This window comes from Myotis yumanensis, unplaced genomic scaffold (assembly GCF_028538775.1).
Source record: "Myotis yumanensis isolate MYYU_CA2020_CCGP unplaced genomic scaffold, mMyoYum1.0.hap1 SCAF_13, whole genome shotgun sequence".
Classification (NCBI taxonomy): Eukaryota; Metazoa; Chordata; class Mammalia; order Chiroptera; family Vespertilionidae; genus Myotis; species Myotis yumanensis.
This window is the reverse complement of record NW_027223764.1, coordinates 18,965,706-18,992,985: the sequence shown is the minus strand read 5'-3', so window position 1 is coordinate 18,992,985 and position 27,280 is coordinate 18,965,706. Positions and strand designations below refer to the sequence as shown.

General features: G+C 40.8%; 1 protein-coding gene and 1 non-coding gene across 3 annotated transcripts; both read right to left on the bottom strand.

The window, feature by feature from the left end:
* Positions 1-294: 294 nt before the first annotated feature.
* Positions 295-27,030, bottom strand: CWF19L1 (CWF19 like cell cycle control factor 1). Of its 2 annotated transcripts, XM_070432525.1 has the most exons (14): positions 26,948-27,030; positions 23,812-23,896; positions 22,520-22,598; positions 21,906-22,007; positions 19,474-19,688; positions 16,727-16,845; positions 13,352-13,436; positions 12,104-12,244; positions 11,198-11,309; positions 9,967-10,046; positions 5,688-5,897; positions 4,745-4,864; positions 3,982-4,079; positions 295-724 (listed from the first exon to the last, which is right to left on the bottom strand). In XM_070432525.1, the coding sequence occupies exons 1-14, from the start codon at positions 26,968-26,970 to the stop codon at positions 580-582; spliced, it is 1,614 nt and encodes a 537-aa protein (XP_070288626.1). In that variant the 5' UTR covers positions 26,971-27,030; the 3' UTR covers positions 295-579. The 2 variants fall into 2 exon arrangements, with proteins under 2 accessions (XP_070288626.1, XP_070288627.1); XM_070432526.1 differs by lacking the exons at positions 21,906-22,007; positions 22,520-22,598; positions 23,812-23,896; positions 26,948-27,030 and having other exon boundaries at positions 19,502-19,590.
* LOC139022238 (small nucleolar RNA SNORA12) lies at positions 5,067-5,214 on the bottom strand. The gene has a single exon (XR_011473624.1). It is a non-coding gene; the product is annotated as a small nucleolar RNA SNORA12 (small nucleolar RNA).
* Positions 27,031-27,280: the final 250 nt, after the last annotated feature.

Here is a 27,280-nt window from a genome sequence, read left to right as displayed (position 1 = left end):
AGACCATGTTAGGACATGGCTATACTCCTAGAGCTTAGAAAAATGCCTGGCACATAGGAGTTAAGTATTTGCTGAAAGACTGAATAAGCTTTTTTATATCAGTAACATGAATGCTATAAGAAAAATGGCAAAGGCCCTTTTGGGTCCCTTCTCCATCCTAAAATGCTCAAGGAGAAGCCACCTGTGAGATCCTGGGATAACAGCTGGGCCTAAAGCTCTGATTCCTTCTATTAGACACACACCCTACTTCATTTCAATGGTTATAGATAACAATGATAAGGCACCTCCCAAGCATAGAAAAGTATCTGGATTTTATTTGATAATTTCAGTGTTTTTGAAAATATTGATAAACAAAAGCTGTACTTGGAGCTGGATGACAAACATGCTTTTTAACATAAAATTTTTATCATCAAATGACTTTTTCTGAAAAATATTCCATCTTAGGCCTCTTGCTGCAGACAAGTTCCATGGGAATGCACCAAAAAGAGGCAGGGAAACAGTCCCCATGGGAGACTAGTTTCTTTAAAACACAGGCTGCTACTACTTCCTGTGAAGTTCATAAAGTGCCTGTCCCTTTGCTTAGTCATCCAGAGTGAAGTCAAAGGGCTCAAAGTCTTTGCGGAAGCGGCGAGCCAGGGTCTCCTCCTCTTCCTTGCTGATCTGACACTGCCTCCAGTCAGACTTGTCAGGAATATTAAGGATGGCTTCACTTGCCAGGACCTCCCTGCAGAAAGAGCACAAAGAAGTCGTAATAGAATCAATTTAACACCCCCCCCCCCCCACACACACACACACACACACACACCTTCCTCTCCTGCTGGAGAGCTTTCCTCAGCATCACCCAAAGAAGGCATGCAAATTCCTCTGACTTTACTCGTACCATTTTCTCTTGTCCTGAGTGCCATCTCTGCCATTCTATCAAAATCATACCCATTTTAAGTGACCAGCTCAGGTCCTACCTCATTCTTAAACCCTCAAATCCCATTTATTTCTCTGAACAACTTGGTACTACATTTATTGGTACTTAGAGAAACAACATGGCACAGGAGAATGAGGGCAGACCCTGGTGCCATAAGTATCAGAGACAATTCCATTCCTAGTTCTGCCACTTGCTGTCTATGACTTGAACAAATGATTTCATCCCTGAATCTTGATGTTTTCACCTATGAAATGCAAAATAGGGGTTTTGTGAGGTACAGAGATAACACAGTCAAAGCACCAAACTAGCTGTGATTATTACACCCTGTCTTAAACTCTAGTTTTGTCATCTGAATTAGACCATGAGTTTGCTAAGGGCATGGTGCAGAGTCAAGCACCTAGTACCATAACCCACTCTGACTTTATGCCTCCTTTTAGAGGACTCAAGCCTACATAGGCACAATAGCACCGGCTCCATAAAGCAAACAAACAAAAAACCCAAAACAACTTATGTTGGTTCTTAGAATTAAAAAATAACTACTTACAGATACATATACAAGCTAGCTTTTAATTGCCACTGCTTTATATATATTATTTATTTTGCTATATTAGAATAACTTTATTTGTGCATTTATATGTTTTATTTTTCACTTTAAAGCTACAGTAAGAGCTGAAAACAAATCACATGAATCTTATAAAAATCAAAGGACCTGAGCATAATTTCTACCTGCCTACGCAAACCTTAAGCCTACTTCTCTTCATCTGTAAAATGGATATAGAACCAGCTTTATTGTATAACTAGTGGCCCAGTGCATAAATTTGTGCACATTGAAAGGAAATTAATTAGAAGAAATATTTTAATATTGCTATTCGCCCTTTCTCTATAATAGAAGTGTCAACCAAATTCACGATCGACAATGACATATGGAAACACACCTGTGCAATTGGCGCCAGCGAGAGTTTTATATGTATCGCAAATGTGCAAGTCAACTTAGCCTTATATATAGAATAAACTTAATTAGACCTGCTTTCTGATTTAGCTAAAGTTCCAGTGGTTCTCAACCTTCTGGCCCTTTAAATACAGTTCCTCATGTGACCCAACCATAAAATTATTTTCATTGCTACTTCATAACTGTAATGTTGCTACTGTTATGAATCGTAATGTAAATATCTGACATACAGGATGGTCTTAGGCGACCCCTGTGAAAGGGTTGTTTGACTGCCAAAGAGGTCGTGACCCACAGGTGGAGAACCACTGAACTTTTTTCAGCCCAGTGAAGCACCCCAACTTCTCTTTCAGGAATTGTCAGCAACACAGCAGTAAATATCAACACAAACCAGATTATTATTGTAGATCACGCAGGGAGGACAAAGGGTAAAATATTTAACTGCAGCAGTGTTTGACTATATTCTGCTCAGTGAGAAAACCTGAAGTCATTTCAAGGTCCATCATTTCTTCTTTTCAGTTGGGTCAAGTTTCTAAGCTTTCTAAATCTCCATTTTCCAGCTAATGAAAAGAAAATAGGATTCCACCAAGTCTCCTATCTGCTTACTCCAGGACTTCTGTGAGGATCAAATGATATGAGATATGGGAAAATGCTTCACAGACATTTGGTTAAAGTGTAAAATGTTTCCACCTGGCTATAAAGCAAGTAGTTGTTCCTGAGCTGAAGAAACTGCAAGGAGGCTAGTCGCTAGGGAGAGGAAGTGGGGTGTTGCTATGTGATGTCATTACCTGGACGGACACTTAGCATATTAGCCTTTTATATATATATAGATAGGGGGAATAACTATAAAATGCTATATAACTATAAGTTAGCATTTTTAAAAATACTCAATACAACTACCATGAGCATAAAATTAGAAAATCTCTTTTGTAGGCTTATGTGCCTATATCTGCCATCATGTGCCTATGTCACCACTGTCCACATATGCATCTGTTGCTGAGGCAACAGCAAAAAGATAATGTCAAATGTTTGAAGCTTTTAACATACTTGTTCATTTGTCAATTATCTTTTTGAAAATGTAGTCAATTACATTTACTGGACTTATCCAATGGTGGCAATCTCTTGGAAGCTTTCCAAATTAGACCAAGAGGGCTCAAGGTTGACTCAAAGCTCAGTTTTAACTAGGGAAGGAAAACAGCTGCAAATCACAGATACCAGCATCAGATAATCTGTTCTTCACATTTTCGATTCCCCTCAATACTCTATATCTTCTGGTCAGCAAATTCCTCTTTAGTCTTTGTCTAATTCATTCCACTCCCTGTATGACTTTACAGTCACGTTCTGCCTGATATGAGAAGAAATGAAGTCCCATCCCAACCTTCAGGACAGTACAGGCCTGGATTTTAACCTACCAGTGACCATGGACAAGTTACTAACCACTCTAGAGCCATGCTGTCCACTATAGGAGCTAGTACTCAAACACAGACATTTAAATTTTAATCCCAATTAATTTAAATTAAAAATTCAGTTCCTTAGTCACATTAGCCACATTTCAAGTGCTCAGTGGCCACTTGTGGCTAGTGATTACTGCATAGGACAGTGCAGTTTTATAGGGTATTTCCATTACGTAGAAAGTCTATTGGGTACTGCTCTAAAGCCTCATTTTCAATAGTAAACTGAGATGCCACTACCTACCTTACAGAATTGGGAAGATTAAATGAGACAATGCATGTAAAGTTCTAGGCACAATGCCTTTTGCAGAGCATATTTTCAATTAATGGAGAGATTTATTCCCTCAGGCTAGAATTTTGACATTCCAAAGTTTATCCTCTAAATCTCTCTGTCTCAGCCTCAACCCTTTCATGAAGCCTTTTACCGATTAGACATGAGCTCACTGTCTCTCAATTTCTGAAATACATTGTTCCTAAGAACTTCACTACGGTACTTTTCACATTACTGTCATATATGTAAATATCTGACTTGCCCTAAGACTATTACTTCCTTGGGGCAAGAATTCTTTCTTATTTGGCTTTTTATTTAACTGTTCATGCAGCCCACTACTTTGTTCAGAGTAGGTCTAGTAAAAATACATTTAAAATAAGAAAACTATACAAACCTTCCAAACTGCAAAGGAAAATTCTTTTTAATTCTGTGGAAAAGCTTCTCTCCTGTGTCAAGTTCAACATAAAAATATGCTGCTCCTGGCTGTGCAATCTAAAGTAAACAGAGTTGCATGAGGACATACAACAGTGCTTTAAAAGTCGAAAACCTGGCTCATCTCTTCAAAGTTTTAATTTGGCATAGAATTCAGTCTAGATCAGCCGTGGGCAAACTATGGCCCACGGGCCGGATCCGGCCCATTTGAAATGAATAAAACTTAAAAAAAAAAAGACCGTACCCTTTTATGTAATGATGTTTACTTTGAATTTATATTAGTTCACACAAACACTCCATCCATGCTTTTGTTCCGGCCCTCCGGTCCAGTTTAAGAACCCATTGTGGCCCTCGAGTCAAAAAGTTTGCCCACCCCTGGTCTAGATAGAAGCACAAAGAATATAAGCAGCTACAGATCCCAAGCCACTCAGTGGAACTCGAGTTTAAAAAGCCAAACTGGCAGATATTGCAAGACCCTCCCAGTGGCACCCATCTTTCTAAGTTCCTGCCTTAGGAAGTTTCTCATTTCTTGTTATTCCCAGGAAAGCACTGAGGCATTGCTGTAATGCCATCTTTGTCTCCAGTCTAATCAATACTCCAAGCTCTTGTTCCAAACTGTCACCTGTCTTTAACATTTTTGGAATGCCTGATGGTACCTCAGGCTCAGTGTGTCAGAAACCAGGTTTTTACTTCTCCCTGAACATCATCTTGCCCTCCTGTTTTACCTGCTTGATGTCAGAGTGCTCTGGGATTTCCAACAGCTCTATCTGCTGCTCCTGTGCCTGGGTAATGAAGGCGTCTTTAATGTCATCAGTAGCGCAGCGGCTGAGTGGCACGGGAATGACCTGGGTGGGGGTGGGGGTGGGGGTGGGGGCGGATAGGAAAAAGTCTTCATATAGGTCCCAGAGAGGTCATGCCTCCTGCAGTTCCTGAGAAATAGCAAATCCATCACAGGGGTGGAGAAACACCCCTCAGCAAAGATTTTCCTCAGGCCAGACAGGTCCATGCCAGCCTGTCTGTAAGGACTTAAACTTATGAGATAGCCTGCCATGTGGGAGCCAGTCTCTGATGCGGGAAAGGCTAGAGAGAAATCTCTTTGTCATCAAGCCTTTCCCAGCTCCTATAGAATATATGTGGCAGAGTCAGGCCCATTTGAAAACTTAACAAATGTGCCAGAAAGAAAACCACCACAACTACAAACAAATTATCCATAACAATCTCCAAATGACTGAGCTGCTAGCCCCACAGGCTCTGAGACCACTTCCTACCTCTGAACGGTCACTCACATTGGGCTTCACATAAAATACCTCATTTCTTCCAAACTCTACCTATCAAGGCCCACATTTTTCTTGGAACCTTCCTCAACTACCCATTCATTTTCTAAACAAGGTACTTACTGTCTGTGCAGTTCACTTATACTGACCATGCACTTCCCTGTGAACTCTGGAGTTATCACCAGAGGCTCTTTTAACCTTTTAAATGAACATTACCTAAATATCAATTTGAAAATTCATGTTAAAATTTTAAATATAAAATATTTACTTTTACATTGGAATCAAATATTTAAATATTAACCACAGTAATTATTAAAATTAACATTATTTAAATATTTATCAATATCTAGGCCCCCATATGGTCCTTCCAAGTTCTTGGGCAGAGACCACCTACCTGTAGCTGGAGGTGATGGCTCTTATAATTTCTCTCAAATAGAATACATCGTTTCCCTCGACTCTTAAAAAACTTCCTCAGTGTAGCCTTATACTTCTCCACCTCTTCCACCACCTCTGCTGAAAGCTCCACCACCGACTGGTAGTGTCCAATAGGCAGGATAAGGACATGATCATCAGATAAGCCTCCTTTGGCCAGAGCAAGGTAGCACTGAAGATGAAGCACACAGAAGCGAGAAATCAATACTGCATGTATGGTTCTTCAGGGAGAAAGCCTATACAGTACAAAGAGTGAGCCTGGGGGTGTGTGGAAAAAGAGCTCACAAGGCTATTAACAGAAATTCTCCAACTTTAAAAAATCTGACTTTAGAGATTACAATAATGTTCCCAAGTACCTGCTGAAGAATGAGATTAGATGCAACAAATTTCTATGCAAGTATCAAATGAATTGGGAGCAAATGAGCAGCACACAAACAGATTTTTGTCTTCAAACACACCAGAGCCATAAAGGACCAGAACAAACAGTTGGTTTTCCTTTCTAGGCTCCAAACTTAAAAAACAATTTTTCAGTTACTATTACCTTCAGCCACAGGAAGAGCCCACCCACTTCTGCTTTCAAAATGACCACTCTCTCCACAGTAACATCCATCCTACCGCAAATACACACCCAGGCTCACAAAAAGAGCTCAGGTGACATGATTAGCATCCAATGTCCTACAGCCTTAAGCTGCTGACTAACCTCTACAAAATGAAAGCAAACATATGACCTAATGGGTTGGAGGAAGAATAAAAAACTTCAAAGTCAAGTGTATCCAAAAAAGTAGAAAACTACTGTCCCAACAATGGATGCTGGCAGCTAAAAAGCAACTAAAAATATATCTGTCAAAACCAAAACATGTAAGACCTCTCTACACTCATTCTTTGAAAGGAAAACAACACTGTGAATAGAGAAAAGCCAATGCATACCAATGCAGGCAAATGAAGGTACCAGAGCTTTAGAACAATCCAAAGTATACTTTTAGTGTGGCGGGTTCAAAGTTAAGGCTGAAGGTAGGAGTTATTTATTTTTCATTTACACTGAGAAAGTCCAGTAGAATGACAATATAGGTAGTGGAAACAAACTAAAGTATGTATGATCATCCTTGATCTACTTGGAATAGAGAATTGAGTACATCTACAGTTAATTTTCCAGATTAAAGTTCATCAAAATCTCATAAGCACTAATGCATTTTCTTAATTTTTACAATAACTGTTTTTGGTTGTTTCTTTTTAAAGCTTACTCCAGAAGCCTGAATCTTCTAGACTTTTCTTTATATCAAAGGGTCACTGTCATAAATAGCAGATTTTATATTGTGATGTGCATTGAGGCTACGGAAGCTTTCTAGTTTACACTACCAACCCCCAATGCAGTACCTTCCAGTTCTTGTGAATAGTTTCACATTTGCCCAATCTCCTTCCTCCTTTTCAAACTCTCACCTTCTAATCTGTTCTATACTGAATTATCATCTCTAAATGTATCTCAAATGTATAAATAGGACCTAAATGACTGCTTCCCTCATAGTAAAATGTATGGACTTTGAAGGAGTTATTTAGGACTTTTAGCAGCTTCCCCTCCTTTTACCAATTTGTGGCCATGGGCCATTAGCATAGGTCAGTGGTCGGTAAACTGCGGCTCGCGAGCCACATACGGCTTCTTTGGCCCCTTGAGTGCGGCTCTTCCACAAAATACCGACTTCTGCGCGTGGGCCATTAAGTTTCAATCGCACTGTACATGCGCGCCCGCACGTAGTATTTTGTGGAAGAGCCACACTCAAGGGGCCAAAGAGCCGCATGTGGCTCGCGAGCCACAGTTTGCTGGCCACTGGCGTAGGTGTATGTATGTTTCTTGAGGAAGGCCTGGCAAAGACAGAGAAAGCCAGAGGGGGAAAGTAATGAAAGGAGATTATTGCAAACCTTTTGCCAGACACCAAAGGTCACCAGAGGTTCCCAAGAGGTTTCCACCAGACCAAGGACAGTACAGGTAAGTGTAGACTTGATTACTAGGTAGGTGCTAAAATCCTCATGTGGCCTCAGACTTGAGGTGCAGGGCCACAATCAAGACCTAGGATGCTTTTTGCCCCTTCTACCTTCAGGCCCAGATGAGAAACAAACAGGTTTCCTTGATTATCGCCTAGGTTCATGCCCTGGGCAGTAGAAAGGTGACTGGTAAGGGAAGGCCATTTCTTCCTGAGGCCTAGAGCAGCACTGGGTTAACATTACAAATCTCTTTTTCCCTGTATGCATTTTGAGCCTATTGAAGCCTCCAAAATAGAAAGGCAGTGTCAAGCCTGCCTTACCACTCAATGTATAAGGGAGAGAAGAATAGCATAAACTAATCGAAAGAGGAAGAGCATTCTTGTAAAAAGCGAGAGCTTTTCAAGTTTGCTCTTCTTCTCACTGACGGGTTCATCCACAGGCTCCATGGTCCAATGGTGTCACAGGCCTTGACCCCATCAGTGCTCCCCCTAGAGAAAGGAGCATTATTTATGCTAATAATAAAGACATAAAAATTAAATGTAAAAGACTGGGACTATTCAGTCTGAAACAACAAAGGCAGAAAAGGGATATGACTTAAAGTGTAAGATGAAATTGAGATTCTAGTCCGTCAGTCTATAGGAGGCCACAATAAAGGGCCCTCAGATTGTCAGGATAAGTTGAGGAAAAGATCACATTCAGAAACCAAAATTAGAATAAATCAATGAAAAACAGATTAAAGAATCTGTCTGCAGAAGCACCACACATTAAGAAATGGTTTGTAAATATTTCTTTCAGGAGCCTCAGGAAACAGCCAATTCTAATCATGCGTGACAAGGATATAACTATAACCCTGAAAATAAGCTTTTTTCATTCAAAGCAGATGAAAGGGATAATGGTCTATATGGTTCCCAGTGAAATGAGGGTCAAAGACTAGTATTATTCAATACCTAATTGAGTCTTGCCCAAGAAAAAGTAGGGAAATGTGAAATAGGAGGAGACACATATACTTCATTAGCGTTTTCCACAGCCTAAGTAAAATCATCTTTAAGATGATAGTCTGATTCAGTACTCACCAAGAAACCTTATAATTATTACTAGGGATACCCATGCCAGGAATGTGGATATGGGGATTCTTGTCATTAGGAAGCTATCTCCTCTACTACTATACAACACTGAGAATTTATCGGTTTTTAGTAGTATGGAATAAAAATATAGTTTGAAAAGTATATAGGAGATCCATTCCTATTTATCAGAGAGGGAGGAAAGTGGGGAGCAATCTTGTTCAACTGGCACTATAAAACCGCAAGAGAACTGCTATAATAAAAAAGACAGACAATAACAAATGTTGGCAAGGATGTGAGAAAACAGGAACCCTTATATATTGCTGGTGGGAATCTAAGATGGTATAGTCGTTTTGGAAAATAGTTTGGCAGTTTCTTAAAAGGTTCAATATAAATTCCATTCCTGGGTGTCTCTCCAAAAGAAATGAACACAATGCCGAGACTGGTTTGGCTCAGTGGATAGAGCGTCGGCCTGCGGACTGAAGGGTCCCAGGTTCGATTCCGGTCAAGGGCATGTACCTGGGTTGCGGGCACACCCCCAGTGGGAGATGTGTAGGAGGCAGCTGATCGGTGTTTCTCTCTCATCGATGTTTCTAACTATCTATCTCTCTCCCTTCCTCTCTGTAAAAAATCAATAAAATATATTAAAAAAAAAAAAAAAGAAAAAAGAAATGAACACAAATGTCCACACATGCCTGCACCTGTTCACAGCAGCATTATTCCTAATAGCCATAGAGTGCAAACAGCCCAAATATCAATCTATTAACAAATATATAGACCACATGTAGTATATATCCATACAATAGGATACTATTTGAAAAGAAATACTGATCAATGCTACAACATGGATGAGCCTCAAGAATATTACGCTAAGAAGCCAGACACAAAGATCACATATTCTATGATTCAATTTGCATGAACTGTCCAGAAAAGGTACACCCATGGAAACAGAAAGTAGACTAGTGTTTGGGGATGAGGGTGGAAAAGGGGATTAACTGTACTGAAAATAGGCATGGGGGATCTTACTGGAGTGATGGACATGTTCTAAAACTGTATTATGTGATGGTTGCACAACTTGGTAAGCTTACTAAAAAATGTTGAATTGTACACTTACAATTTTACAGTATGTTTATGGACTCAATAAAGTGATACAAAACAAACACATGTCTCCTTCTCTGTAAAAGATCCATGAAAGTAACTTACATGTGTGCCAATGTTGACCACCAAATGCTTCTCCACTTCGGGGCTGGCGAGACAAAACCAGCAGGGTCCTAGAGGCTGCGCTTTATGTGGAAGAAAGCCAAATGTTACTGTGGTCCAAACACTCCAGCATATAACCACCCTCGTCTGATCTTTATATCCTGCAGACTGGTATTCAGCACTGCCACAATGGGCTGGGCCTGTTGTGCTCCCGCTAGGACCACTACCCCATCACCACTATCGATGAAACTAAACCTCTAGTAGAAAAACTCTGAATTTGTAACCATTCCACAGGCAGGTAATCCACAACTGGTAACCACATATTGACTCAAGAAGCACGTGGCTGGCAACAGGCCGCAATGAAAGAACACTGAACTGGGGTCAGGAACCCCAATTTTAGCCCCAGCTTTGCCACTAGCTAGCCACATGACCCTGAGCACTAAGCTTTCCCAAGGTCAGCTGGATAAAAAGAATCGCACCTGGCCGGTGTGGCTCAGTGGTTGAGCACTGACCCATGAACCAAGAGTTCACAGGCTCAATTCCCAGTCAGGCACATGCCTGCTGGGAGCATGCAGGAAGGGGCCAATCATGTCTCTCATCAACGTTTCTATCTTTCTATCCCTCTCCCTTCCTCCCTCTAAAGCAGTGGTTCTCAACCTGTCGGTCGCGACCCCTTTAGCGGTCGAACAACCCTTTCGCAGGGGTCGCCTAAGACCATCCTGCATATCAGATATTTACATTACGATTCATAACAGTAGCAACATTACAGTTATGAAGCAGCAACGAAAATAATTTTATGGTTGGGTCACAACATGAGGAACTGTATTTAAAAGGCCAGAAGGTTGAGAACCACTGCCCTAAAATCAATAAAAACATACTTTAAAAAAACTTTAAAGCAATAAAAAAAGGATCTCAATGAAATAGCCTTAAAGTCTCTCTTATCATTTTGATTATCCTATTATTTTATGAACCTACATTAGTTTTTATAGGCTCTTTAGCTCACCTTTTACAGACATGAATGAAAGGAGCTGTTTCCATAGTTCTCATAGGAACAGTCTCAGACAGCCTCAGAGTCAGGCCATTTTTGCATTTTTTCATTTTTATTATTGGTCTAATGACTCATTATACAATTTCCTCTGCCAGAAGAGGTTCTCTTAGTAATGCTGCTTCCCAAACAAGACCCAAAATAACAATTACTGCTCACAGAGGAGACCTCTGGAACTGAGGTACTTACGAGGTTTGCGAGGCTGCTTTGGGTGAGGAGACTTGCTATCTCTGCCTGTAGATGAACGCTTCCTTCCCTGTCTTTCATTTAAATCAAAGAAAAACTGACAGGCTGACTCTTCCTGGAATGGCCAAAGGTAGAAAAGTGTATGTTATTTAACCTCTAGACAAGTGCCAACCGTTCACATACGAAGGAACATTCCCGCCATGTAATGTCTATCTTTTCTCCCAGCCCTTTCTGCCTATTCTAGAGAAGTGTCTGGACTCAGTCATATTTCTCAGCATTTATCCCAGCTGCCACCAAATCCATCGCTTTGGAAAGGCAAGTTAAAATTCAAGTTATAAAGCAATTCTTGCCTAAAACAACAATATGGACTCATCCAAATTCCTTTCCCTTTCTCTCTCAATGCAGTCCTACACTCCCCAGGTCAAAGAACTCTAATTGAGATTTAATTAAAAAGATAAGAAGGTTGCTCATAAAGAGAAAATGTCTGAGAAAGCATACTAATTTTCCTCTCATTTGACATTCCTTGCTGTAGTGAGGGGAAATTAATTTCAGGAGAGTTTGCTATTTAGAAATTTCTTCAGAGTGAATCTTATTTACCTACTAGCACTCATAAAATCACAAATTACATTGCTACCAAGCAGTGGTTGGATCCTTGCCTGAAAAGTTAAGAATAGATAATCAACTAGATTAAAAAAAAAAAGTTAAGCTATGAAAAGTTAAGCTCAAACTACAATTAAAACAACACCACCAAGCTTACTTAAAAGCTAAAGCTTTCTAAACACCACCATGTTTTCCCAACAGGAAATGAAAATTTCAATACTAAGGATTAAACTTATCTTATAAATTAAACTATAACACACGTAAGGGGAAATCCTGCCCAGAAAATGCCACCTCTCAATCAGAACATACCTCAGGGGCAGGAATTTGCTTTCCTACGGATGCTTCCTTCCCACATTTCCTGTAAGGGTTTTCAGTGACATCTGGAGGCTGTTTTACCAGTTCTGCTGCATCCATCAGTTTCATGGGAACAATGCTGAATGCATAAAGATACTTTGGAGAAAAACAACATAACAACATTAAGGGAAATACTGTTTATCCAAATGTAGTCAATCTATTTTATTGTGAAGATTTCACAGAGGCTTCTGAAACTAAGTAAAATTCGAAAAGCAGCAATTGATCCATCTGTGGCTCAGAGAATACTTAGTAAATCAAATGCCAATTCAGTGGTCTCTGCAGGGGCTAACCAAGCGCTGACAAGTAATGAGCAACAAGTCAAAGTCCCCGCCCTTACACAAAACAACCATCACTACAAAGCCCAGAAGGATTTGCTCCATAAACTTCGAAGACATACTGCTTCTGTCCCTAAGACCTGTACCTTTGTGTACTTCATCAACAGAACCATGGCACTGCCATTCTTTTTTCTAATGAAAACTAAATTGGACAACTTAGTGTTCGCTCTGACATTACACAATTTCTGCTATATATGCTGATACATTTTCTTAGTAGCAAAAAGGTAAATATTCATATGGATACCTAGAATTTCAGACTAATTGCTCAGTTACTGAGAACTTTAGATGAGATATGAATAGATGCCTAACCTCACTACTGATCACAGAAATCTAGCTAATTAACAATGGTACACCATCTTCATCTATCAGAATGGCAGAAACTAATAAAAATTTGGCACTACCCAGTGAGAATGTGGACAGAAAACAAAGTCATACACTGCTGGTGGGGGTGTAAATGGGAACAAAATTTTGAGATGAATTTAATAATGCCTCCCAAATTTAAAAAATGTGCATATTTTTTGACTGAAGTATGAGTTGCTTAGGGCTGAGGCTAACACATCCCTGGAGTAAAACAATAGACTGAAAATACTATGAGTGATACTCGGGCTTTATAAGGCAGCAAAAAATTTTAGCTATCTAAACTTGGTAAGAATGCACTGGGCTTAAAAGCTTAAGATATTATGGGAAAGACAAAATATATATTCGCTTATCTTTTGCATGTACACTGCATATGGCATATTATAGTTACTGAGGTGCTGGGACAGTGCGATTGGGGAGGAGAGAAGACATGAATGCTAGACAGGGAAAGAGAAACATTTATCAGGCAGACAATGATTATTAACCTACCCATAAATACTGAAATCTTTACCTTTTTCTTTTCTGGATTTCCAACATTTGCCAGTGCTATGAACCTGGTGGCATGCTGTGCATTTTCCTGTAGAACAATGTGGTTTCTATAATACATTAGAGAGATGACAGGTTACCAAAAAACTTAAAATATGTAGACTCCATGGAGCCATGAAAAGAGTCCTAAGTTCATCACCACCAATAACATAACCTCACATGTTACCTGTCCATCTAATAGGATGATCACCCCTACCTCCCAGGGCTGTTGTTGGGGAAGAATAACATCACAAATCTAAAAAGCATAAAACTCCAACTTTTGGTTTTAAAAGAGTTGTCAAGTTAGAAAAATGTTGATAATTGATAAAGCTAGGTGATGGGTACAGGAGGGTTCATTAAACTATTCTCTCTAGTGTAATAAAAAGCTATAATAATGAAAATCAAAAGGAAATGAGTTTTAAGTGGGAAAAAACATGCTTCAAATAGTAATATATAGGATCATTTAATTTTCCTAGAAAAAATATAAAAACACATGAATGTTTATTTTTCATAGAAAAAATATGGGAATTGCATATACCAAAATTTTTTTTAGCTTTTCTATGTTTATAAGCATTTGCACTGAGCAATTTACTATTTTTAATTTTTTAAAAAGTTACGGCATTATACATACTTTTTATTTTTTAGTGAGTTAGCTGACCATTAATACAGATGCCAATCCTTAGAGTTCTTTACTTTCCTCATGCCTCAGAAATTTTCTGAATCTGTCAAAAAATGTAATTTTATTTTTAATATCTAGTATAGCAGCCCTAGCTGGTTTGGCTCAGTGGACAGAGCGTTCGCCTGCGGACTGAAGGGTCCTGGGTTCAATTCCGGTCAAGAGCACATGCCCAGGTTGCAGGCTCAGTCCCCAATAGGGGATGTGCAGGAGGCAGCCAATCAATGATTCTCTCTCATCATTGATGTTTCTATCTCTCTCTCCCTCTCCCTTCCTCTCTGAAATCAATAAAAATATATATATTTTAAAAATCTAGTATACCATCTATCTATATAAAACCCTAATATGCAAATCGACCTAACAGCAGAACGACCGGTCGCTATGGTGTTCATTGACCACCAGGAGGCAGACGCTCAGCCCAGGAGCTGCCCCCAGCCCGCAGGCCCCAACTGGCAGTGGCGGCGGGGGGCAGGGCCGGCGCCGCCTGCCAGGCCAGCCAAGGCAGGTGCAAGCAGGGCCCCCCGATTGCCCCACCAGTTGCCCCACAGGTCAGCCCTGATTGCCGGCCAGGCCTAGGGACCCTACCCATGCACGAATTTCGTGCACTGGGCCTCTAGTTTTATATAAATAAATCCATAAATACGTTTCATATTCACATTATTGAAAGAAATGAACCAAAATGTAGTCTGTCTGCTACAACTTTTTTTTTTAATAAATCCATTCATAATTGATAAATGGGAATGATGTCAGATTAAGGTGAAAGTCATGCTATTTCATATACAACTTTCTCCAACTATTTTAAATGATTATAACAAGTTTACTCATAATTAAGTGGAAGCTTTAAAAATACATGACGACATTAAGAAATATCCTGAAAAATGTATTTTTTTAGTGGAAGTAGTGCAGTGAGCTCAAGAACTGCTAATACTTTCCACTGTTAAGCTATCCAGGTGTAGTTCGCAAAATAATGGCCCCCAAAGATGTCAATGTCCTAATCCCATAACCTGTGAATGTTAGCTTACACAGCAAAGGGAAATTAAGATGACAGATAGATTTAATAACTTGCTAATCAACTGGCCTTAACATAGGAAGATGATTGTGGATAAGCTGGGTAGACTCAACATAACCACAAAGGTCCTTAACAGAAGAGGGAAGCAATATAGAGTCAGAGGGAAGTGGCTACTGAACCAGGTAAGAGTAGTAAGAAGGATTCAACCAGAGTTGCTGGCTTTAAGATGGATCAAAGGGGCCATGAGCCAAGGAGTGTAGGTAGGTGGCCTCTAGAAGCTGAAAAAGGCACGGAAACAGACTGCCCACTAGGGCCTCTAGAAACGAATACAGCTTGGTCAACACTTGATTTTAGCCCAAAGAGACCTGTGTCAAACTTCTGACCTATAGAACTGTATGATAATAATTTGTATTGTTTTAAGCTATAAAGTTTGTGGTGATTTGTTATAGTAGCAATAGAAAACTAATACCACAGGCAAACTGCAAGTACACATTAAAAAGTTGGGAAGATGTTTCCCTCATTACTTTAAAATAAAAATGATTGATGCAGCCCAGCCAGCAGGACTCAGTGGTTGAGTGTCAACCTAGGAACCGGGAGGTCACATGTTCGATTCCTGGTCAGGGCACATGCCTGAGATGCAGGTTTGGTCCCCAGTAGAGGGAGTGCAGGAGGCAGCCAATCAGTGATTCTCTTTCATCACTGATGTTTCTATCTCTCTCCCTTTCCCCTCCTCTCTGAAATCAATAAAAATATATTAAAAAATAAAAAATGATTGATGCAGAATGCTACTCCTGAATGGTGTTTTTAATCACAATAGCTCTTCAAAGGAGAAAGCATAAGACTCACAATACAGGGATGCAAAGCATGGACTGACATAATTCTAGGTGCAAATGTTAGTGGAGATTTAGCTATTGTATTTGTATTATGATAATTATATGGGTTTTTGTTACAGCTCTGGTTAAAAAAAATTACAGTTTTATTAAGATTTAATTCAAATACTATATTATTTAAAGTATACAATTTAATAATTTTTAGTATATTCACAGAGCTATGTAACCATCACCACAATCTGGGGAAAAGGCAAGTTATTTTCTTTTCACTCAGCTCTATTTTTTGAACTTTCAACAACATATATATTACTTTTGTGTAAAAAATTATTTTAATAAATTATTTTAGGGATTACCCATGCCTTATACAGTGAAGATGATTCCGAGTTAACTTTACTTAGCTCTACCACTTATAAATCAATGGGCTTATTTTCTCTGCAATACATCCTTAAAAAATTCCACCTTTAAACTCAAACTAAAAGCATAAATAAATTGAAGCAAGTTCTTGATTCTCAAATTGAAATACTTCTAAAGTGATTATACTAAGATTAAGATTATACAAAGAGTACGGTTTGACCTGAGCGAAATAGGAATTACTGTTACATCAAGCTATGATGATTGCACAGCATTGTTACTTCAGGCCCTCAGGCCTCTAAAGGGCTCTAAAAAGTGCAATCCCTTATTAGGAAACAAACTCAGAAAAGTTGAATACTTTGAGAGTCACTCATTCAGTGCCCGAGTAACTAAAAAACCCCAAGATGTATTAAGGCTGAAATGAACATGAGAAGTTAACACAAAAGATCCAAGGTAAATTCTTCAAAAAGTCAAAAAGAATGAAATGCTACTCACCGATATGGAAGCCTCTCGTAATAGGTCTTTTCCAGAGCAGCAAAATGATATCTTGGTTTCAAGCCTGTGGCAAGACTGGAGACCAAAGCAGAGCCACATTTTTTGGTATCCACTTCTCCCTAGTAAACAGAAACTCAGTCATCTTAACAGACCTAAAAGTAACCAAGAAATGCAAAGAAATAACAAGACACTTTGAAATTTGTATGTGGATACAAATGTGGGCAGTAGAATTTGCATAGTAAATTCTATGCTATGGAAGTCAAAGAAATCTCAAACATAAAAATGGAACTGGGTTACTATGAATGCAGAAATAGAAACAACTGTTGGGAGCCAGAGGTTAAAAAGCAAGTTCTCCATGTTAATACCCAAAACAGGGTTATTAAACCTCTCCAAATATTTTTGGGGCCCTGGCCAATGTGGTTCAGTGGGTAGAGCATCAGTCCATGGACCGAATGGTCAGGGTTCAATTCCTGGTCAAGGGCACATATCTTGGTGGTAGGCTCGATCCCTGGCCTGGGTCAGGGTGTGCAGGTGGCAACCAATCAATGTTTGTTTCTCTCTCTCCCCCTCATTCCTCCCCTCCACTCTCTCTAAAAGTCAATGGAAAAATATCCTCAAGAGAGGATTAAAAACAAAAAATCTTTCTTGGAAAGTAAGCTCTCTGTCTGAAGCCCACAGACTATACTTCTATAATTTGCTTTGTTGTGCACCTATAGTTATGACAATGCAGATGGTCAATGCACAAAATAGAACTAAAGCTAGCTTTCAGAGTTCCTAGAACCTACAGAATACTTGGGATGAAATATTCATCATATAAGCATGCAATCCTTTATTTTGCTTCAGTTAAGGAAGGTGTAGTTTGTGGACGAGCACATCATGCCATTGTTATAAAGTCTGCCAAAAGTTAGGGTTGTTCCCAGAAAATCCCTAGCTTCAATTAACAACAAATTATGTGATCTCTCATCCATAATGTAAAGATATTAGCTGGAAATCAATTACCAAAGTTAATTTTCCACTAAGTAAAGCAAGAACTCCTTTTTATTTTATGTTTGCCTCCTTCGGGTTTCTACTGAGGGGCAGGGAATTGGCCTTGAGGTTAGTTGTGGTATCTTAGGGACTGGTGAACTATAAGTATCTTGTATGGTTATTTATAAACTTGAATCAAAATCTTTTTAGGCCGAGCCGGTTTGGCTCAGTGGATAGAGCATCGGCCTGCGGACTCAAGGGTCCCGGGATCGATTCCGGTCAAGGGCATGTACCCTGGTTGCGGGCATGTCCCCAGTGGGGGGCGTGCAGGAGGCAGCTGATTAATGTTTCTCTCTCATCAATGTTTCTAGCTCTCTATCCCTCTCCCTTCTTCTCTGTAAAAAATCAATAAAATATATATTTAAAAAAAAAAAAAAATCTTTTTAGCTCCCCAAAAATGAAGGAGCCTTTTTCTTCTCCTTCCTTACAGAGCATCACACGTGTCATTCTCCCTTCTATCATCAGCTTAACACTCCGGTGTGGGGTGAATTTCCCGCCAAAATATAAGATGGCGCGGGCAATTATTTAGGTTTCCCGCGCAAAATCAGGGATTTTTATGATACCTATTACCCCAATGGGTATGAAACGGTTCGCATACGCAGGTAGGTATCTTTGTGAACGGCAAACAAACAAATATTTGGTAATACGCAGTTACAATCGGCCCGAGTTTACACGTTTCCCGCACTCCACCGCAAATCTATGAACCGAGTTAAGACGGCTCCCGCGGAGTACGCGCAATTCACGCGAGCCGACTTAACTCGTTTCCCCCACTCCAAGTGTTAATAGTCCTCTGGGTCCTCCCGAGCTTCGCTGTATCTTCTCTATGCTGCAATCAGCACTGCCCCTTGAATTCCAGGTGAAGAATAACCCTGGATCTGTGGAAGGGGAAGAGAGCATTGTCCTTTTGCCTTTCAGCATCCTTCCTGACAATGCCTGGTATCTTGTTGGCCTTTTTGGTCAGACACATTGTGCTAAAGCGGCAGAGAGTGCTCTACAAGACCCTTTTCTGGATCATTTCCCTTCACTGAAGCTCAGTTGATGATTTCTGTCCTCACACACAACCTTCCAGGTCTTCCTTAGGCTGACTTCCACCAATATAATATTTCCCGGTAGCTGTCATTCACCAACCTGATGTACACACTCTTTTAGATTGCTTACAAAAATGCTATGGTGAGCTCCAGTGCATCCCAACATTAAAGCTTTCACATAAAATAAAATAACATTTTTAAAAAGCTTTCACTTGAGAGAAGTACCAAGTTTTCAACATATCTTTTCCTAACTTTAGGTCTTTAGATCACTACCTTTGATCCCATAATGATTCCATCTAAAAAAATATTTTGATAGCCAAAAAGCTATAACCTGGAATGGAAGGGAAGAAAATACAACTACTGAGCTGCCACTTGTTGTAAAACTTTTCACTGAAAATTAGTGAACCCTCAAAACATATTAAGAGGAAGCTTGAAAGAGGGCACCTGAAACAGAGAATATAATTTAAAGAACCATTCATTTATAATTAAGATTTCAGCAACCTCAACTGTGAATCAAACTTTCATAAGATCGACTTTTGCTTTGGTCAATTAATATAGCTTTAAGTATCCTGAAAAAATTCACAAAAAAGTTAAGAGTTATATTAAGAGTTAAAACACTTAATATAAAGAGCAGAAAAAGCCCAAATTAAGCCATTTGCTTTTAGAAATTCCAACTGAACAAGCATTACTCACAGAAGAATTCCCAAAGTTCCCCACATACTTGGGCCATGGGGATGTGAGCAGGATATCAACACCCTTAAACTGAGGGGTCGAACACAGCATTGTTCTCAGGGAAGAGACATCCTTGGGACTAAAACTGTAACCTGGGACTGGCTCATTCAAGGACTCTGTCCCACTGAGGTACACAATCTGCAGCCCCGAGGTTCCAGTGAAGACACCTTTCCGCCCTGGGTTCAAAGAAAAATGGACAAGTTTTAGTCAAAACTGCAAAATGAAATGTCATTATGGGGATAAATCTCTCCCCACGCCACGATTCTGCTACCTCCCTGCCTTCCATGTCTACTGTAAAGCCCTGGAGGCCCTTCTGGCTGCTGGGTCTCAGTGTCGGATGGCTACAAGGTACTCCTGTTCAGTAAGAGCAGCTGCTGGAGCCCACTGGTCAGTCTGTTTACCTCAGGTGCTAATGAAAAAAGGTGGGAAGCAAAAGGCTTCCTGCCTTCTAGAGGAGATTCTGCATAGATTAAAAGAAAGCCAGACACCTGGACATAATGAGAGGTGATGAAAAGAAAAAGATACCTGCAGTTCTGAGGAAGGTATAGTCTAGAATAGATGTACTCTTCATGCAGGCAGCAGCTGCCAATTGAAGGAAAACGTTTCAAAAGAGCAGCTATTTGGGAGAAATTGGCAACTCTTCTAAATTTATTCCTTGGTTGTGCCTTCAAGACCTTGCTCCATCAGTTTTCACCTTCCTTTCATCTACTAAATCTCTTCTCAACTGGCTCTTTCCATTCAGGAAATAGAATATTAAACATACTAATGAATATACATACTAATAAAGGCACATACTAATTAATAAACACACATACTAACTGATAAAGAAACCTTTTCCTCTTCATTTTCACATTTTTCAAAAGAGTAGTCCGTCCTAAGTGCTTTACCTCTTAATTAGCTGCTAACCGACTGCAATCTAGTTCCCCTCTCCCACCATTCTCTTAAAGGTCACTAATCACCAATCGTCTCTACTCCTGAAACTATTCTCTCTTCACTTTATGAAAGGTAATATCTTTACCTCTCCCAACACACCTGTAATTACTTTCACCTCTGTCTGCCTGCCTTCTAAGTGAAGATATATGACCACAAGAAACTATCATCTGCCTGCTTCCCTTCTCATATTTGTTAACAATTTGATCCTCTTCTCAGCTTTATTTCTCATCTTTGTGGGACCAGCTCCCCAAAACCTATACTCTCCAACACTGACCTCATTTATAAACTCTGGAAAGATTACATCCCACTATAAATTGGATGTTCTGCCAGCACTTCAAGCTCAGTATCACGTGTTCACTATTAAGTTCATTGTTTGCTCCTCCTACTGGATCTCAAAAATTCTCTTTCACAGAAATAACCTAAATACTTCAGCTACTCTTTCCACTCTTGGCACTAACTTCAGATGGTAAAATGGCTGTCATAAATATCTACAGCAGTGGTCTCAATCCAAATCTAATAACTACAGTGAGAATTGCCATAAGTCAGGCCCAAAGTAAGAGCTACAACAAAAGGATCTCAAAATGTATTTCTCACATGGTGGTTAAAAACAACAAATAAAAATCTGTCCTTCAATTTTTTGCCTAAAAGAATCTCATGATTGAAACAAGATGAGCTTGCTTACAAGACGGTCATAGTTAGATGTAGGGAATCAAATAAAGGCCAAATGGATTATGGTGGGGAGGGAGAAGGAGGGCATATACAACAAAGAAAATGTAGAAGAGAAATGAGAGACCAAGAAAGAGGAAATGTAAAGAGCAGTGGAGCTATTTTAGAGGGGAAAAATGAGCTGAATGATCCAAGAGGCTTTGGACTGACAACAAGTGAAGAGAAAACAAAATAGCCAGACACTGAAAAGCCACTAAATGAGATGCAGGCGGGTAGGGAGGAAACAACTTTAAGGTGAAACTAAGGAGTGGACCTGGAACCAGAAAAAGGACAAAGGAAGTGAAAAACCCAAGGATCGGCACTAAAAGCTTCAGTTTCAAAAAGCTCAGTGAGACCTAGAGCTGTAGCTAGTAAGGAATCTATGAAGTAAGCTGAATGTTATATGGTGAGACCACATACATGGATTATTTTAAACATAATTTATACTTTACTCTCTATACACATAGACACGTAATTTGTTCCTTTGTTTGGCTGAAAGAGTACGTATTTGGTTGTGGGAACACAAGATTTGAGGGAGGTGGAACAAACCACAAAGGTCTGAACTAGATAATACCCTTACCTCTCCCAACATTCCCGTAATTATTATAGTCTTAGTCTTAAGGGTATAGACACAGAATTTGGGAAAGAACCCCCCGGGCCCCCATTCTGTCAGGCAGTAATAGCAGAAGAATCTGCCACAAATTTCCTAGGAGACTTTATTATGTTCACTACAAACACAAAAAATATCAACTTACCCAGATAAGTAATGTTCTCAGCTAATTCACAGCCATCAGCATCTTGGAAATATTTTACTGCTTCCTGGTTATTGGCACCTAGCACATATGTCTGAATAGGAGCTAGTGAGAGAAACAGACACGGCACCGCAGAGTTACCAGGTCTGCTCTGGAACTTCAGCAATGCTTCCTTCCACACAGGAAAAATAATCATAGCAAAAGTAAAGAGTCTGCAATCCTACATGTGGAATATGATCACCAGTTAGCATATCCTACACCCAACCTTGAGGCCTGATTATTAAATGGTATCACTAGGATGATGAAGTGAAATCTTAAAGAGGATGGTCAATGTATAATTGGGAAAAAATAGTCCCTAAAAAGCTTAAAAAACACACATACTTATACTGGAAAAAGGAAAGAACACATAAGATTTCATTTATTCAATTCTGGCCTACTTGAAAAAGAATGATTTTTCTGGAACTAATTCCAACCAAATTCAAAATGTGAATCAGCTCAATGCAGAGCTCAAAGGGAAATTCTTAAATAACTAACATTTGTGAAAACAACCCAAAAGAGACTGTGTAGTCTTAAAACTTTGTTAGAAATCATTTGAAAAATAAAAATAATTTCTATACCTTTTTTGATGCCAGTTTTATACTCCTCCCATTCAGCATCTGGAGTGGAGCCAAAGAAATTTCCTACACACAACAGCAGCTAAAATGAGTTTTTTAAACAGATATATGAGTTTTTTTTATATCAAATGGTACATAATTGATAGTAACATTACTCAGCTAATTATCCTAAGTAATGATCTCAAACCAGGTTTTTTTCCTTAATCAACTTGCAGAATTTCAATACATAATTGTTTAGTAACAGTTGTATAAATTACTACATTTTGTCTTACTGACTGTCACATTCAAGTTGGGAATGGGGAAGAGGGGGTCCAGGGAAAGATAAAGGGGTCCAGGAGAAATCAACCTTGAAGAATCCTCTGTGAAAAATAAAACTTTAAATATTAGATACCTTGAGAAATACAGAGCATGCCCAAACCGGTTTGGCTCAGTGGATAGAGCATCGGCCTGCGGACTCAAGGGTCCCAGGTTCGACTCTGGTCAAGGGCATGTACCTTGGTTGCAGGCACATCCCCAGCAGGGAGTGTGCAGAAGGCAGCTGATCGATGTTTCTAACTCTCTATCTCTCTCCCTTCCTCTCTGTAAAAAATCAATAAAATATATTTAAAAAAAAAAAAAAAAAGAAATACAGGGCATAAAAAACACATGTGCTGCCTGTTGTCTTTACTCGGCCTTTAACCCAATCAGCATATAATCCCCACACCTAGAATACTCTCCTGTACTCGAGGAGTTTACAGTCTAGTTGACAACCACACGTAACATTTAAGGCTCTTTGGTTTGTGAAGCACTTGCTCATGTTACCTGACTTAATCTACACCATATACTCATGAAATACATGTGTGCTGCCCAACCCAGTGGTCAGAATTACTTAGGTGGGGGGAGGAATGTATAGGGGAGTCAAATGGAGAGGGATGGAGACCTCGCTTGGGGTGGTGAACACACAATACAGTGTACAGATGATGTGTTGTGGAATTGTGTACCTGAAACCTGTATAATTCTGTTAATAAATTCAATAAAAAGGAAAAAAGAATGATTTAGGGATGTTCTGCTAGTCTGTTTTCACATTTGTGTACATTAATAAAGTAACAAGATTGAAATTTTAAAAGTATAAAAAGGTAAACAGGTCTCCTTCCCCCACTGCTCTGCAGCTACTAAGTTCCTATGCTCACAAAAGGTACCCAATCTAACAACAACAAAAAAGGAGCATGTGTTAAATCAAGAAATGAATAAAGGAGCCCAAACTTTATTTTTGTATGTTGACAGTAAAATTAAATCAGAAAAAGGAAACATCTTACGTCAAAGTTTCCACTTTTCTTCTGAATTGCTCGAACTCTATTGAATAAAACATCAAACTTTCCTTCAACATCTCCACAAGCCAAGCTGCAAACAAGAGATAAACATTAAGGCAATTCAGGAAACATGAGCAGGCCTGCCAGGTCTTCCTGGACCACGCAGACGTGATCAAGTCTTCCTGAGGCTACCTGACAGGTTCAGTGCATGTGAACTATTACTGACCAGGGGCAACTTCACCCGTCTCACCAACACCTTCAACTCACCCTACCTAACGTTTACCTTATCTTTTCCTCCAAAACTGAACCAGCTTCTCCTCACTTCCCAAATATTGTGGATCGGTCATTCACCAACCTGGTCACTAAGAATCAAAAATCTCCCCTCCAATCCCCAAGTGACATCAATCCCTTTTTCAAAACACCTTGCACATCCATCCTGTCCTTTTTATTTCCATTGTCATTGTCTTAGTCCAGAGCTTCAATCATCCATTCAATAAATACATACTGAACACCTATAATATGCTAAATGCAATAGACCAAGTCCTATGCTAAGAACGTATTAGGAGTACAAAGAGGGGTAAGACAGTTCAAACCTCAGAGTTTACAATCAGGGAAGGGATGATACTGTCGTAGTCATAAGTTTATACAGGGTGGATCAAAAGTAGGCTTACAGTTGTCTGTATGAAAACTACAATAATTAATAAATAATAATACAAAAATAAACTGTGTTTCACGTACTCACAACTGTAAACCTACATTTGTCTCAGTCTGTATAAAAAGGACTTCAACAGCCTTGGCTGGTGTGACTCAGTTGGTTGGAGCATCATCAAATACACCAAAAGGTAGCAGGTTCGATTCCCAGTCAGGGCACATACCCAGGTTGGGGGTTCAATCCTGGGTCGAGATGTGTGCAGAAGGCAACCGTTTGATGTTTATCTCTCACATTGATATTTCTATCTCTCTCTAAATATCTATAGAAATGTATCCTTGGGTGAGGAATGAAAAAAGGGGGTTGACTACAATAGGAGGTATGTGTAAAGTGCTATGGGGCAGGGAGGTAGAAAGTGGCAAGAGCTTAAGGTTCGTAAGGCAGACTGGCCCTAAGTTGTGAACTAACTTGTTCTATCATATAATTTCTGAATTTTTATAATTCTGATTTACATGGTTTTCCCACTTCTCATATTTTATGAATGTCTTAACGTATCTTGAAATATATTTCTTATTGTTTTGCCATTATCTCTTTCTGGTGTGCTTTTACTGTCCACATCACCGAACATTTTCAAGCTGGGTAGAGACATAAGCATATCTGTTTTAGAAAGATCCTTTCAGTAACAGAGTGAAATATGGTCTGGAGAAAACTATCAGCGTAAAGGGCAATGTCAAATGAAGATGGGGGAGAGAAACAGATGGGAAATTTAGAAATCCATTGTAGCAAATGTTTCTGAGGACTGAAACACAATTTGAAGTAGAGAAGTAGCATGGGAAATGGGGGAGAAGGAAGAATGGAGGACAGCTGCAAGGCTGAGCCACTGAGAGTCCTGTGATATAGATACAAAGTAGAGAACACCCTTACATTTCTTCTAATGCCTGATCTTCCTATCCATCCGGCAAAAAGCCAACAATGTTCTTTCCTCAAAAACATGAAGAGAACTCCACTGCGTGCAGAGCCACAGCCTCCCACATGCCCCTCATCTCTCTTCCTAGAGACTTCTCCAAGTTTCCCTAACAGAAACCTTCCCGACTGTCAGTCTGATCACTCTCTCCCTCTGCCATTCCCTGGGGTCGTTAGTTCTCCTAATAGGCTCACCCTAGCCATCCTGGGTCTGAATTTTTCTCATGCTTCAAATCCTGGCACATCTCTGAAGTCTTCCTGACCAGGTCAGAAAGTCACTCTCAAAACTTCGGAAAACCCAAAGCAAGCTCTGCAATAACTAACCTACTAAGCATTTTTACCTTCTGAGCAGCACCTCCTCTAGGGAGCCCCCTGGTCCCTATCAGTTACCAATTCTTGGTGCTCCCACAGGATCCCGCACTTCCTCTACCATAGAAGTCACATGGAATTACAGTTATTCCTGGGACAGCCATGGTTCAGCCTGTACATCACAGGACACCTCAAAATTCACCATCTCCTCGTGTGAGCCCTTTTCCAGTGTCTCCTAGCCCATTGAAGAAATAAAAAAATCTAGGACCCCAACAGTGCTGACTCCTTCTTACAACCAAAGCATCTCCAAACCCGGTGACATCTCCTCAATAAGCCCCGAATCCCTGCACTCTTCTCCCGCCCTCGCTGTCTAATCCTAGCTGCGCCCTCTACTTTGGCTCTCATTTGTTCTCCGCGTAGCAACTGGAATCACCCTCCAAAATGAAAATCTGAGCATGCCAAGTTGTTCTTAAACATTTCAGTGACTTTCTTCCTTAGGATAAAGACAAAAATATGAAGGCTCAATCCTCACGTTAAGCCCAATACTCCTATTATACACCCTCGCGGAACTGTGAGCCTTTTCCCCCTGCATTGATCACCACCGTGGCTTCACAGGTATCTGATTCTTTGGTTACTGTCTGTTTCTCGTCACTACAAGTTCCATCCAGGCGGCCACTCCATCTGTCCCCGTGCAGTGCCCGCCACGCGGCGACCGCTCCGTAAACGTGCGCTGAACGAGTGGGTGAATGGAATCCTCTCCTCGCGGCCCCGGCCGCCCGGCCCTCCAGCTCCCCCCGCCGCGAGCCGGGGCGCAGGACCCACCCACCACCGGCCGCGGCTCCGGGCCCTGCACCCGGCCGCACCCCTAGGAAGTCCGGCTTAGCCAACGGAGCGCCGGAGAAAAGAGGGGCCAGTGAGGCGTCAGAGGCCGGAGGGGCCGAACCGGGACAGGCCCGCGGGAGCTGGGCGCTTCCGCTTCTCTCGCGAGGGTCGCCAGCCGTTCCCGCCGGAAGCCAGGCCGCCGGCCAAAGAGCCGCCCCGCCGGGCAAAGACGGGATCGGAGCTCCCCGCCCGCAGAGAGTGGCAGGAGCGCACCCGCCGCGGCCTCGCTCCCATCCCCGCCTCTGGATCGCCCCTTCCCGTCGGGAGAACCCCCGCCCCCGCCGGCAGCCACGTGAGCGCACACGCACACCCAGAGGCTTCCGATTCGGGGCCACTCACAGGCGCAGCGGCTTCTGGGCCATCGGTCCCAAACCCCGGGTGGGCACCGCCAAAGCTCGGGACCCGCACCGCGCTCCTCCGGGCAGTGCGGTCGCAGCACAATAAGACGTCAGCGCACCCCCGCCAATGAGGGCTCTGCCACCTACGGAGAGCGCCGAGGGACAGAAGCCTCTTGCAGGTGCGTTCTCCTCGAAGAGGAATTGAGAGAGTAGAGGGAGAAAGGGGAAAGAGCATAAAGGAATCCCATTGTGATTTTTCTATTTCGGGGCAATTGGAGTGTCTCAGCTGCTAGAAAGTTCCCAGCACACACCTCACACCTGTGAGGATGGCTGT